Here is a 12971-nt window from a genome sequence, read left to right on the forward strand (position 1 = left end):
CGCCCCACCCCTCCATTCCTGTAGATAATAAGATGCTGTTTTATTTCATGGAGGCGACACTCAGGGAAGCGGGGGGGGGGGGGGGGGGGAAGCTGTTTTGTTTTATGGCCCCACATTAAAGTAAAAACAATCCCGCTAAAGAACGGTGCGCCCATACCTGCTGGAGGAATCTGTGTTTTAAAACAGAGTGTAGATGAGCTGAGTGCTGAACAGGAGGGAGTGTAATTTAGCCTTGATGTCTTTTATGTCTAGCTAATGGTAGCCGTGTATCATAGGTAAGAAGGCTATGGGTTTGTCAGATGCTTGGGAATTTGGTTATCCTAAGGAAATATTTGGGAGGCACTTTGCTTTGTTTCCCTTATTCCTTAGAGAAAAGCATTTTCTTCTTCCCTCCACACAAGTGGGCATTAAGAGACCTGTGTTGATGAGCTAAAAATAGTGGTGGTAGGCCTTTGCGTGTCGCTCTTGGTTTTACAGACACTTTCACAGACTGTCGTCTGATCCTTACATCAGACTTGGGCTTGAGAGATAGTCGAGTTGGTCAACAGATGTTTGTTAAGTAGAGATATACGTGTTAAGTGTAGAGGTATACACAGAAGAAATGTAGTCGTGATCCTTGGGACTTCGGTGGAGACAAGACCAGAGCAAGGGAGACAGGCCCCTCGAGCTCAGCAGATGTGGGGGAGTCGGAATGGGCCACACGGGCGGGCGGGGGCTGCACGGGAGGTGAGAGTGAAGGACCCCGGGAAGAGAAGGGGCCTGGCGGTGGGGACCGAGCCCTGCGAGCGCTTGCTGGGCTCGCCCGGGCCCTGCTGCTGGATGCTGGGGCACGCCCCATGCCTGCACTCTTGCTCTAAGGGGCTCCTGGTTTAAACCCTGTTTTCTCTGTCCGGTGACGCCAGCCTCTTGTAGTAGTGTCTGGGCTTCCCCTGAAGGAGGACTGTGTAACTGCTCGGAGCCTCCCTTCCTCTACTGTGCAAAGTGACTTTTGTGTAGACAGCGAGGCCCATACTTAAAACAGGGCGTCCCAACCACCCCCTCCTCAGCTCTTTTGAGAACACATCCAGCTCTTGGTGTTTGTATACAACACAGCAAAAGACAACAGGGACCTGGTCTACTTGTGGATATGTGGGGAGGGAGGTTGAGTGGTTAGGATGGGGCTTAATTGTAGAGAAGGCTCCTGCAGGATTCTGGCTCCCTTCCTAGGACCCTCAGGTACTGGGAGGGTCGGGGTTGGGCCGTTAGCCAGAGCGTTACTGCCAGTTACTGCCACGGGCCGTACAGCTGAGGGGCTCCCAGCTCTATCCTTGAGCTCAGTGAGCTGAAATGCCTCTCACTCTGTGCGCTACTACTTATAAAATGTATGTAGATGATATTATGGCTAGTAGAATACAGAGCCATTAAAAACCGTTTCTGATTTCAGTGGCCTTTTTGCCGTTAAGTACTTTCTCAAGCAGAAATTAGTTACACAGCTGATTAGTGGCAGAGTCCTTGAAAGACATATAAAGAAATTTGCACTTGATCTGGGAGGCAGTGCTCAGTTAATAAGTCGGTGAACAAATACTTAGGAGATGTCCACTAAATACAAGCTACAAAGAAGTGCAAACGTTCCTTTAGCAGTGAGCTCTACATGTTCTAAAATTTCAATTTGTACTGAAGGATAGCATACGTTCAGGAAGGTGCACTGATTCAAGTATGTAGTTGATAAGTTTTCCCAAACTGATCAGACCCAGATCAAGAAACAATATTATCAGTGGCCTGGAAGCCCATCTTGTCTCTTGTCACCTTCCACTCACCCAGGCCCTGGGCTCCACTGTATTGACAGCACCTGTTATCTCTGCTGATTTTGCATGTTATCTAAATGGGAGCATTCAGGAGGCACCTTAGGCCTTTTGGGGGAGTGACATCATAGAAGCAGTATTTTAGAAGGACTCACTGCGCTGGTCTGTTGAGAGGAGACAGGTCAGTGGGTTGAGAGGAGACAGGTCAGTGGGCCCTACTGCACTCCCTGGCCTCTGCCCTCTGCTCCCTGCAGCGTCTTCAGGAACTGGCTGGGAGCAGGGAGTCTCAGTAGTGTCAGCACGAGGTGCTGCTGGTTGGACCAATACAGTCGTAGTTGATGGTTGTAGTGACCATCACGTAGTGACCAACGTAGTTGCAGTGATGGAGCGCAGGGTCTTTTGAAGGAAAATTGGATAGGACGTGGTAGTCGGGTTGTGTAAATGTGAAGAAGACGGGGAGGTAAAAAAGGCTCCACTTTTTGGGCTGGCTGAATGCCAGCACCACCAGGATCCTTTGTGACCTTGGACTAAGTCATTTGACCACTTTAAGCTTCAGCTTTCTCTTTGTTATGAGGTGGGTTGGACTAAGTCCATGTCATTGTGAAGTTCTAAGCATCATGAAATACAGGGGTTATGCTGAAAAGCTTGCAGGCAGGAAGATTTATCAAGAGCTAAAATTTTATGCAAATGCCAGTTACCATCTACTTTTTTTTCCATCCATCTATCCACCCACCCACCCACTCACTCACTCACTAACTCACTTCGTTCATTAAGTAGAAACCCGTGAAGTCATTAGAAGTGTTTTATTAAGACAGAACTACAATTTTAAATTTATGTTCTGTCCACTTCACCCCATATCAGATTGATAACATTGTCAGCAGTATCCACCCAGGAATTTAATTTTAGTTTACTTAAGTTATTTAGTTGTTTATTTTAGTAAATGTAGTATTAAATGCACCATTTTAGTTGTCCTCATTCTTTCCCTCTCTTCACCTCCCCCTCTCCCACTCGCTGTCATATTCTTGGGAGGAAACCATAAAACTAATTGACCGCAGGGATTCCCAGTGGGTTGGATGTGACAGCCTCACTTAGTTGATCACAGCCTGATGGATGGCCGGTAGCTGCCCCTGCTCCTCCCTTGGGTGGTGGTATTTTGATCCGAGACCAGGGGAAGAAGAGTGGGTGCTGCTGTCGGCCGCCACTACTGGTGAGGCTCCAGTGTCTGCTGGGCCGTCGGTGAGGAGCACAGAGAAGTGTGGCATGGCTCTCTCCAGCTGCCACATGCTTTCCACATGCCCTCGCTGGGAACAGTGGGGAGAGGAAGGGGCAGGTGGGGGCCTGGGCTTTCCAGAGGGTGAAGTCCAAGGAGGAGGTGTAGCTTTCGTCCTCCCCGCACTCTGGGCCTTGGAACTCCCTCCCTCCCTTTGCCTTTGTCGTGGTTCTTTAGAGGATGTGCCTAAGAGCTGCCACTGATCAATGTGATTCATGGGCAGGCCTTTATCTTTTTACAGAGGAAACCACTTCTGTTCTCTTAGCCATAGGTCACCTATGGCCAGAGCGCTGACCACAAGGGCACTGCATGGAAGTGTGGATGCATGAATTAGACGCGTTCAAACCAGCTCTGACATTTACTCTGTTGGTCATCATGCACAGGACATAACCAGCTATTTGATGGCTTCAATTTGTTGAAGCTGTTTTCTGCTTCCCTTTGCTTTGGTTCCCTTTGCTCTGTTTCCCTTCCTTATGTACTTAGGTGGCCCATAATTTTAACTTTTCAGATCCCAATTCATTCCTGTCTCTTGCCGGTCTTGTGATTCAGATTACAGCAGTGTTGATTGCTGTCATTATAATTCTTTTGAGACCCTAACACTCTGTTCCTACCATATCAGAGAGAGCTAAAGATTAACATCTAATTTCTTTAGTTATGGATTAAAACAAGTTTACCATAATTCTTCCAGATAAGTTAGTTATAACCCAATTTTCACCAGGTTTCCCTCAGCCAGAGCTGCTCATCAGGTCACTGGCCTCTTCTAAAGCTATTGAATTAGACTTTCCAGGGTGGGGCCTGGCGACTCTGTGAAGAGTCCTTGATGACTTTGACATATCCATGGTAAAGGCCCCTTCCAGCTCTAAAGTCCTGTTACTTAATTTTATAATTCATTTTTGTGTTATTTTATTTTTATGAAGGTAACATATGCATATCTTAAAAATCGAAGAGTACTAAAAGGTAGATTAAGAAAGAGCTCTGTCCTGCTCCCACCCTTCCCAGAGGGGCTACTCTGATTGAGTCCTTTCTTGTCTATACATGTATATATAACCTTTTCCCCTGTAGTTGCAAATTTGCTAAATTTTCTGTGAACTTATGAGTTTATTTTATTTTTTACATATATTCCAGTACATCTGTCAAATGCTATCAATATTTTTTCCAGTGCTCAGATAATCTGTTACTTTTTAAAAAAACACTCCTCTAGCTCCTGTTGGGCTCCTTGGTCTCTGGATCTGGTACATGGGTGTCTTGTGGTTTCTCTTTTTCTGGTTCTCTCTGTCTGTTTCTCACTGTCTCTCTGTCTCATTTCCTGGATCCTTTGTTGCCTTCTTTTGTGGCCTGTTTCCCAAGAAGAGGAACATGAGATACAGGTTTTGTGTTTACATGTCTGAAAGGACCTGTATTTTACCCTCAGACTTGAATATCAGGTTGAAATTATTTTCACAGAGGATTTGAAGGCATTGCTCTATTTTGTCCAGCTTATAATGCTGTTGGGAAATCCAGAGCTTTTCCCATTTCTGATTCTGTGTTTGTGATCTGATTTTTCTCTATGGATTTTTGTTTGTCTTTCTTTTTTTTTTTTTTTTGGTGGTGCCATGCGGCTTGTGGGATCTTAGTTCCCTGACCAGGGATCGAACCCAGACCCCGGCAGTGAGAGTCCTAACTACTGGACTGCCAGGGAATTCCCTGTCTTTTGTTTTTTAACAATTGGATTATGATGTGTCAGGATGTGGTTTCCTTGGGTTAATCCTGTTTGTGGTTCACTGAGCTTCTGGAATCTATTAGTTTACATCTCTTACCAAATTGGGGAAGTTAACAGACATTATATCTTCAACTACTTTTTGAGCTCTGCACTTACTTTTTCTCTTTCTGAGACTCTGATGACTCTAACATTAGACCTTTTGTTATTGTCCCCCAGTCCCTTTAGGCTCTTTTCTTGGGAGTCATTCCATTTCTACAAAGAGGAATCTCGAATTCTCTACCAGGGCGAGATTGTTCAGCAGTGGCCAGGAGGAGAGAAGAGATTAGCTGATATACTTTGTGGAAGACAGCAGTGGCCAGGAGGAGGGGAGAGATTAGCTGATATACTTTGTGGAAGGTAGTATTTGAGAGGGATACTTCCGGAGAGTTGGGGCAGAATTAGTATTAAAACATGGAAAACAAGGAGACTGAAAAACAATTCAAGAAAGGTGTCATTTTCATACACTACTTGGCTCAGCATTGAATAATATTTCCATAGGCATTACTAATGTAAAACACTGAATATTAATTTAATAAAAATGTGATGTGGTTATGTTGGGAGAATAGGGAATGGGGGAGTGGGATGGTGGCCGAAGAGAGGACAGTTCTGTCCTCTGAGAAGTGAGGCTTGGGATGTGGATGGAGGGGCAGGACTGCTGCTGTTTTGTTGAAAGCCTTGTGATGCTATCTGCCTTAATTAAGTCAAGTATATATGCATAACTTTGAGTTTAAAGAAGCCCATGGGAATGCTCTGGTTAAAGGGGAGAGGCTGAATATCCTAGAGCATGGAGTTTAGTGTCTGAGAAAGTGGAACGATCTGGAATCCAGAAAACAGAGTGGAAGAGTTAGTCACAGTTAGGAGGAGAATTAGATAAAAGACTTAAGTATTCTACCTATCCAGTAGTCTAACCTTTTCCTTTGAAAAAAATGCTTTCTGATTGAAATTAGAGTCTCTGTTGAAAACAGTTTCCTACAGCTGTTAAAGTGTGGTGTGTGGACCACTGGGGGTTCCTGAGACCCCTTCAAGGATCCACGGGGTTGGGACTGTTTTGTAATAATGTTAAGATGTTATTGGCCTCTCACTCCCTCTTGCGAGAGCACCGGAATCACAACTAACTGCTGAACAATCATCAACAGGAAGACACTGGAACTCACCAAAAAAGATATCCCACATCCAAAGACAAAGGAGAAGCCACAGTGAGACAGTAGGAGGGGTGCAATCACAATAAAATCAAATCCCATAACTGCTGGGTGGTTGACTCAGAAACTGGAGAACACTTATACCACAGAAATCCACCCACTGGAGTGAAGGTTCTGAGCCCCACGTCAGGCTTCCCAACCTGGGGATCCGGCAATGGGAGGAAGAATTCCTAGAGAATTAGACTTTGAAGGCTAGTGGGATTTGATTGCAGGACTTTGACAGGACTGGGGGAAACAGAGACTCCACTCTTGGAGGGCACACACAAAGTAGTGTGCGCATCGGGACCCAGGGGAAGGAGCAGTGACCCCATAGGAGACTGAACCAGACCTACCTGCTAGTGTTGGAGGGTCTCCTGCAGAGGCGGGAGGTGGCTGTGGCTCACCGTGGGGCACTGGCAGCAGAAGTTCTGGGAATTACTCCTTGGCATGAGCCCTCCCAGAGTCCGCCATTAGCCCCATCAAAGAGCCAGGTAGGCTCCACTGCTGGGTTGCCTCAGGCCAAACAACCAACAGGGAGGGAACTCAGTCCCACCCATCAGCAGACGAGTGGATTAAAGTTTTACTGAGCTCTTCCCACCAGAGCAACACCCAGCTCTACCCACCACCAGTCCCTCTCATCAGGAAGCTTTCACAAGCCTCTTAGATAGCCTCATCCACCAGAGGGCAGACAGCAGAAGCAAGAAGAGCTACAATTCTGCAGCCTGTGGAAGGAAAACCACATTCACAGAAAGATAGACAAAATGAAAAGGCAGAGGACTTTGTACCAGATGAAGGAACAAATAAAACCCCAGAAAAACAACTAAATGAAGTGGAGATAGGCAACCTTCCAGAAAAAGAATTCAGAATAATGATAGTGAAGATGATCTAGGACCTCGGAAAATGAATGGCGGCAAAGATGGAGAAGATGCAAGAAATGTTTAACCAAGACCTAGAAGAATTAAAGAACAAACACCTAGAAGAATTAAAGAACAAACAAACAGAGATGAACAATACAATAGCTGAAATGAAAAATACACTAGAAGGAATCAATAGCAGAATAACTGAGGCAGAAGAATGGATGTGACCTGGAAGACAGAATGGTGGAATTCACTGCCGTGGAACAGGATAAAGAAAGAAGAATGAAAAGAAATGAAGACAGCCTAAGAGACCTCTGGGACAACATTAAATGCACCAACATTCACAGTATAGGGGGCCCAGAAGGAGAAGAGAGAGAGAAAGGACCCGAGAAAATATTTGAAGGATTATAGTCGAAAAGTTCCCTAACATGGGAAATGAAATAGCCACCCAAGTCCAGGAAGTGCAGAGAGTCCCAGGCAGGATAAACCCAAGGAGAAACACGCTGAGACACATAGTAATCAAATTGACAAAAATTAAAGACAAAGAAAAATTATTGAAAGCAACAAGGGTAAAACGACAACATACAAGGGAACTCCCATAAGGTTAACAGCTGGTTTCTCAGCAGAAACTCTACAAGCCAGAAGGGAGTGGCACGATATATTTAAAGTGGTGAAAGGGAAGAACCTACAACCAAGATTACTCTACCCAGCAAGGATCTTATTCATATTCGACAGGGAAATCAAAAGTTTTACAGGCAAGCAAAAGCTAAGAGAATTCAGCACCACCAAACCAGCTCTACAACAAATGCTAAAGGAACTTCTCTAAGTGGGAAACACAAGAGAAGAAAAGGACCTACAAAAACAAACCCAAAACAATTAAGAAAATGGTCATAGGAACATACATATTGATAATTACCTTAACGTGAATGAATTAAATGCTCCAACCAAAAGACACAGGCTCGCTGAATGGATACCAAAACAAGACCCATGTATATACTGTCTACAAGAGACCCACTTCAGACCTAGGGACACATACAGACTGAAAGTGAAGGGATGGAAAAAGATATTCCATGCAAATGGAAATCAAAAGAAAGCTGGAGTCGCAATACTCATATCAGATAAAATAGACTTTAAAGTAAACAATGTTCCAAGAGACAAGGAAGGACACTACATAATGATAAGGGGTCAATCCAAGAAGATATAACAATTGTAAATATATATGCACCCAACATAGGAGCACCTCAATACATAAGGCAACTGCTAACAGCTAAAAAAGAGGAAATCGACAGTAACATAATAATAGTGGGGGACTTTAACACCTCACTTACACCAATGGACAGATCATCCAAACAGAAAATTAATAAGGAAACACAAGCTTTAAAGGACACAATAGACCAGATAGATTTAATTGATATTTATAGGACATTCCATCCTATAATGTCCTATATTACACTTTTTTCTCAAGTGCGCATGGAACATTCTCCAGGAAAGATCACATCTTGGGTCACAAATCAAGCCTCAGTAAATTTAAGAAAATTGAAATCATATCAAGCGTCTTTTCTGACCGCAGTGCTATGAGATTAGAAATCAATTACAGGGAAAAAAACATAAAAAAGCACAAACACATGGAGGTTAAACAATATGTTACTAAATAACCAAGAGATCACTGAAGAAGTCAAAGAGGAAATCAAAAAATGCCTAGAGACAAATTACAACGAAAACACAAGGATCCAAAACCCATGGGATGTGGCAAAAGTAGTTCTAAGAGGGAAGTTTATAGCAATACGACCCTACCTCAAGAAACAAGAAAAATCTCAAATAAACAATCTAACCTTACACCTAAAGGCACTAGAGAAAGAAGAACAAACAAAACCCCAAGTTAGTAGAAGGAAAGAAATCATAAAGATCAGAGCAGAAATAAATGAAATAGAAACAAAGAAAACAATGGCAAAGATCAATAAAACTAAAAGCTGGTTCTTTGAGAAGATAAACAAAATTGATAAACCTTTAGCCAGACTCATCAAGAAAAAGAGGGAGAGGACTCAAATCAATAAAATTAGAAGTGAAAAAGGAGAAGTTACAATGCACACCACAGAAATACAAAGCATCCTAAGAGACTACAACAAGCAACTCTATGCCAATAAAATGGACAACCTGGAAGAAATGGACAAATTCTTAGAAAGGTATAACCTTCCAAGACTGAACCAGGAATAAATAGAAAATATAAACAGATCAATCACAAGTAATGAAATTGAAACTGTGATAAAAAAACTTACAACAAACAAAAATCCAGGACCAGGTGGCTTCAGAGATGAATTCTATCAAACACTTAGAGAAGAGCTAACACCCATCCTTCTCAAACTCTTCCAAAAAATTGCAGAGGAAGGAACTCTCCACAATTCATTCTACGAGGCCACCATCACCCTGATACCAAAACCAGACAAAGATACTACAAAAAAAGAAAATTACAGACCAATATCACTGATGAATATAGATGCAAAAATCCTCAACAGAATACTAGGAAACAGAATCCAACAACACATTAAAAGGATCATTCACCATGATCAAGTGGGATTTATCCCAGGGATGCAGGATTCTTCAATATACGCAAATCAATCAACGTGATATACCATATTAACAAATTGAAGAATAAAAACCATATGGTCATCTCAATAGATGCAGAAAAAGCTTTTGACAAAATTCAACACCCATTTCTGATAAAAACTCTCCAGAAAGTGGGCATAGAGGGAACCTACCTCAACATAATAAAAGCCATATTCAACAAACCCACAGCAAACATCATTCTCAATGGTGAAAAACTGAAAGCATTTCCTCTAAGATCAGGAACGAGACAAGGATGTCCACTCTCACCACTATTATTCAACATAGTTTTGGAAGTCCTAGCCACGGCAATCAGAGAAGAAAAAGAAATAAAAGGAATACAAATTGGAAAAGAAGAAGTAAAACTGTCACTGTTTGCAGATGAAATGATACTATACATAGAGAATCCTAAAGATGCCACCAGAAAACTACTAGAGCTAATCAATGAATTTGGTAAAGTTGCAGGATACAAAATTAATGCACAGGAATCTCTTGCATTCCTATACACTAATGATGAAAAATCTGAAAGAGAAATTATGGAAACAATCCCATTCACCATTGCAACAAAAAGAATAAAATACCTAGGAATAAACCTACCTAAGGAGGTAAAAGACCTGTACTCAGAACACTATAAGACACTGATGAAAGAAATCAAAGATGACACAAACAGATGGAAAGATATACCATGTTCTTGGATTGGAAGAATCAATATTGTGAAAATGACTATACTTCCCAAAGCAATCTACAGATTCAATGCAATCCCTATCAAATTACCAGTGGCATTTTTTACAGAACTAGAACAAAAAATCTTAAAATTTGTATGGAGACACAAAAGACCCCGAATAGCCAAAGCAGTCTTGAGGGAAAAAAGTGGAGCTGGAGGAATCAGACTCCCTGACTTCAGACTATACTACAGAGCTACAGTAATCAAGACAATATGGTACTGGCACAAAAACAGAAATATAAGATCAATGGAACAGGATAGAAAGCCCAGAGATAAACCCATGCACCTGTGGTCAACTAATCTGTGACAAAGGAGGCAAGGATATACAATGGAGAAAGACAGTCTCTTCAGTAAGTGGTGCTGGGAAAACTGGACGGCTACATGTAAAGGAATGAAATTAGAATACTCCCTAACACCATACACAAAAATAAGCTCAAAATGGATTAGAGACCTAAATGTAAGACTGGACACTATAAAACTCTTAGAGGAAAACATAGGAAGAACACTCTTTGACATAAATCACAGCAAGATCTTTTTTATCCACCTCCTAGAGTAATGGAAATAAAAACAGAAATAAACAAATGGGACCTAATGAAACTTAAAAGCTTTTGCACAGCAAAGGAAACCATAAACAAGACAAAAAGACAACCCTCCGAATGGGAGAAAATATTTGCAAATGAATCATCAGACAAAGGATTAATCTCCAAAATATATAAACAGCTCATGCAGCTCAATATTAAAAAAACAAACAACCCAATCAAAAAATAGGCAGAAGACCTAAACAGACATTTCTCCAAAGAAGACATGCAATGGCCAAGAAGCACATGAAAAGCTGCTCAACATCACTAATTATTAGAGAAATGCAAATCAAAACTACAATGAGGTATCACCTCACACCAGTTAGAATGGGCATCATCAGAAAATCTACAAACAACAAATGCTGGAGAGGGTGTGGAGAAAAGGGAACCCTCTTGAACCATTGGTGGGAATGTAAATTGATACAGCCACTATGGAGAACAGTATGGAGGTTCCTTAAAAAACTAAAAATAGAATTACCATATGACCCAGCAATCCCACTACTGGGCATATACCCTGAGAAAACCATAATTCAAAAAGACACATGCACCCCAATGTTCATTGCAGCACTATTTACAACAGCCAGGTCATGGAAGCAACATAAATGCCCATCGACAGATGAATGGATAAAGAAGATGTGGTACATATGTACAATGGAATATTACTCAACCATAAAAAGGAACGAAATTGGGTCATTTGTAGAGACGTGGATGGATCTAGAGACTGTCATACAGAGTGTTATTACTTTTAAATGAATAAAGATATATTTTAAAAATTTCTCATCTAAATTTTGAATATAGTAAATGCCGATAGATACAACCACATAAACAAAAGTTCTTTGGAATACTCCACGATTTTAGAGTGTGAAGAGGACTCAAGACCAAATACATTTCAGGACTTACTGGTCTAGAGCTATTTGCTCTAGAAGCTCCTCCTGAAGTGACTAGGTAAACCCGGAATGAATAGGTGTAGAGGACCCCTCGTCCACAGGGTCTCTGTTTCCACAGAAGCACAGCCTGGGCCTGAATAGGAGCACAAGAATAAAGCAGTAAGAAGGCAAGAGAACTGTAGGTGCTGAAATAACAAACGTGGATGAAAGGAAAAAATCACGGGGCCAGTGATGTTAATAAGAACAATTTTCTCTAGAAGGGTGAAGAGTTGTGGCTTTTCAGCCTATTTGGGTGCCTTAGCGGTTCCACAAGTCTGGCTAAACACAGGTAAACCTCAAGCCCTGTTGTGTTGTCTTTAGTCAGAGGTGACTTTGAAGTGAGTTGTGTGAGAGGCAACTCTGAAAGAGAGGTTTAGCAAGGAGGAAATGCACAAATAAAGAACTTTCTCCTTCTCATTGCTTTCCCAGATCCTCTGTCAATGGGTCCTCAGAAAGCCCTGGAAACCATTGGTGCGAATTTACAGAAGCAGTACGAGAACTGGCAGCCAAGGGTAAGCTCTTTATTTGCTTTCCTTTTTCTTTCTTACAGGGAAATTTATTTTCTTGGTTTTAAACAATCTTTGAATCCAGATCCTCACCTCGTATAATCCAGTGATTGGACACTCCCCGTGGCAGGCTTGCATCCCCTTTCTGTCTGTTGATGTGCTCCACGGATTCATAATGAAGCACATGCCCTAGTGTGAGCCATTAATTGGATGGTCTGTTATTTATTTTGCCTATGCTTTCCCCTGAAATATTTAGAAAAGAAAAAGTATTTTTCATGTTACTCTTAAATCACGGTTTTTATTTTACACAGGAAATGTATTTTCAGTCATTTTCTGCAACCTCAACTAGTTAGAGCTATTTTTCCCATTTTCAATTTTCAAATAGTTGAGGAAAAAAGCAGTCAACATTCAAAAGATGACACCTGTTATATGCTTTGCCTTTGATTCAAAAGGTAAGGTTCTTTTTAGGAAGTCTGTTACCAGTTACTGTGTCTTTTGTTGCCTATATCTTACCATTTTTAAAAAAGAAAAGTGGTATAGAATATAACAACTCTGTCAGATTGCCTTTAAGATCTCAAGTTATTTGTAAACCACCCAAAGACCTATTTTCTTTAGTCTTTCTCATTAACTAGTTTGAGGATTTAATAATTCTAATAGAAAGTTAGAAATCTGGGGTGTTTATGTAGGTGCCTTTCCATAAAGCTTTGTGTGATACTGGTTTTGGAATTATCTACAGGACGTGACAAGGAGGGGGTGGTGAGCAGGTGGCCTTGCCGGCGTGCCTCCCATGGGTCTTTGCTTCTCCTTTTCGG

The 12971-nt window shown here is 41.8% G+C and overlaps 1 protein-coding gene across 6 annotated transcripts in view; it reads left to right on the forward strand.

The window, feature by feature from the left end:
• Window positions 1-12971, forward strand: part of RPTOR (regulatory associated protein of MTOR complex 1) — a 451060-nt gene that overhangs the window by 191897 nt on the left and 246192 nt on the right. For all 6 annotated transcript variants that reach the window (XM_082441503.1, XM_082441504.1, XM_082441505.1 and 3 more), the window contains one exon: window positions 12083-12165. In XM_082441503.1, the coding sequence (XP_082297629.1) occupies window positions 12083-12165 (83 nt within the window). The remainder of the gene's footprint in view (window positions 1-12082; window positions 12166-12971) is intronic.

Source organism: Balaenoptera physalus (assembly GCF_965194825.1).
Source record: "Balaenoptera physalus genome assembly, chromosome: 20".
Lineage (NCBI taxonomy): Eukaryota > Metazoa > Chordata > Mammalia > Artiodactyla > Balaenopteridae > Balaenoptera > Balaenoptera physalus.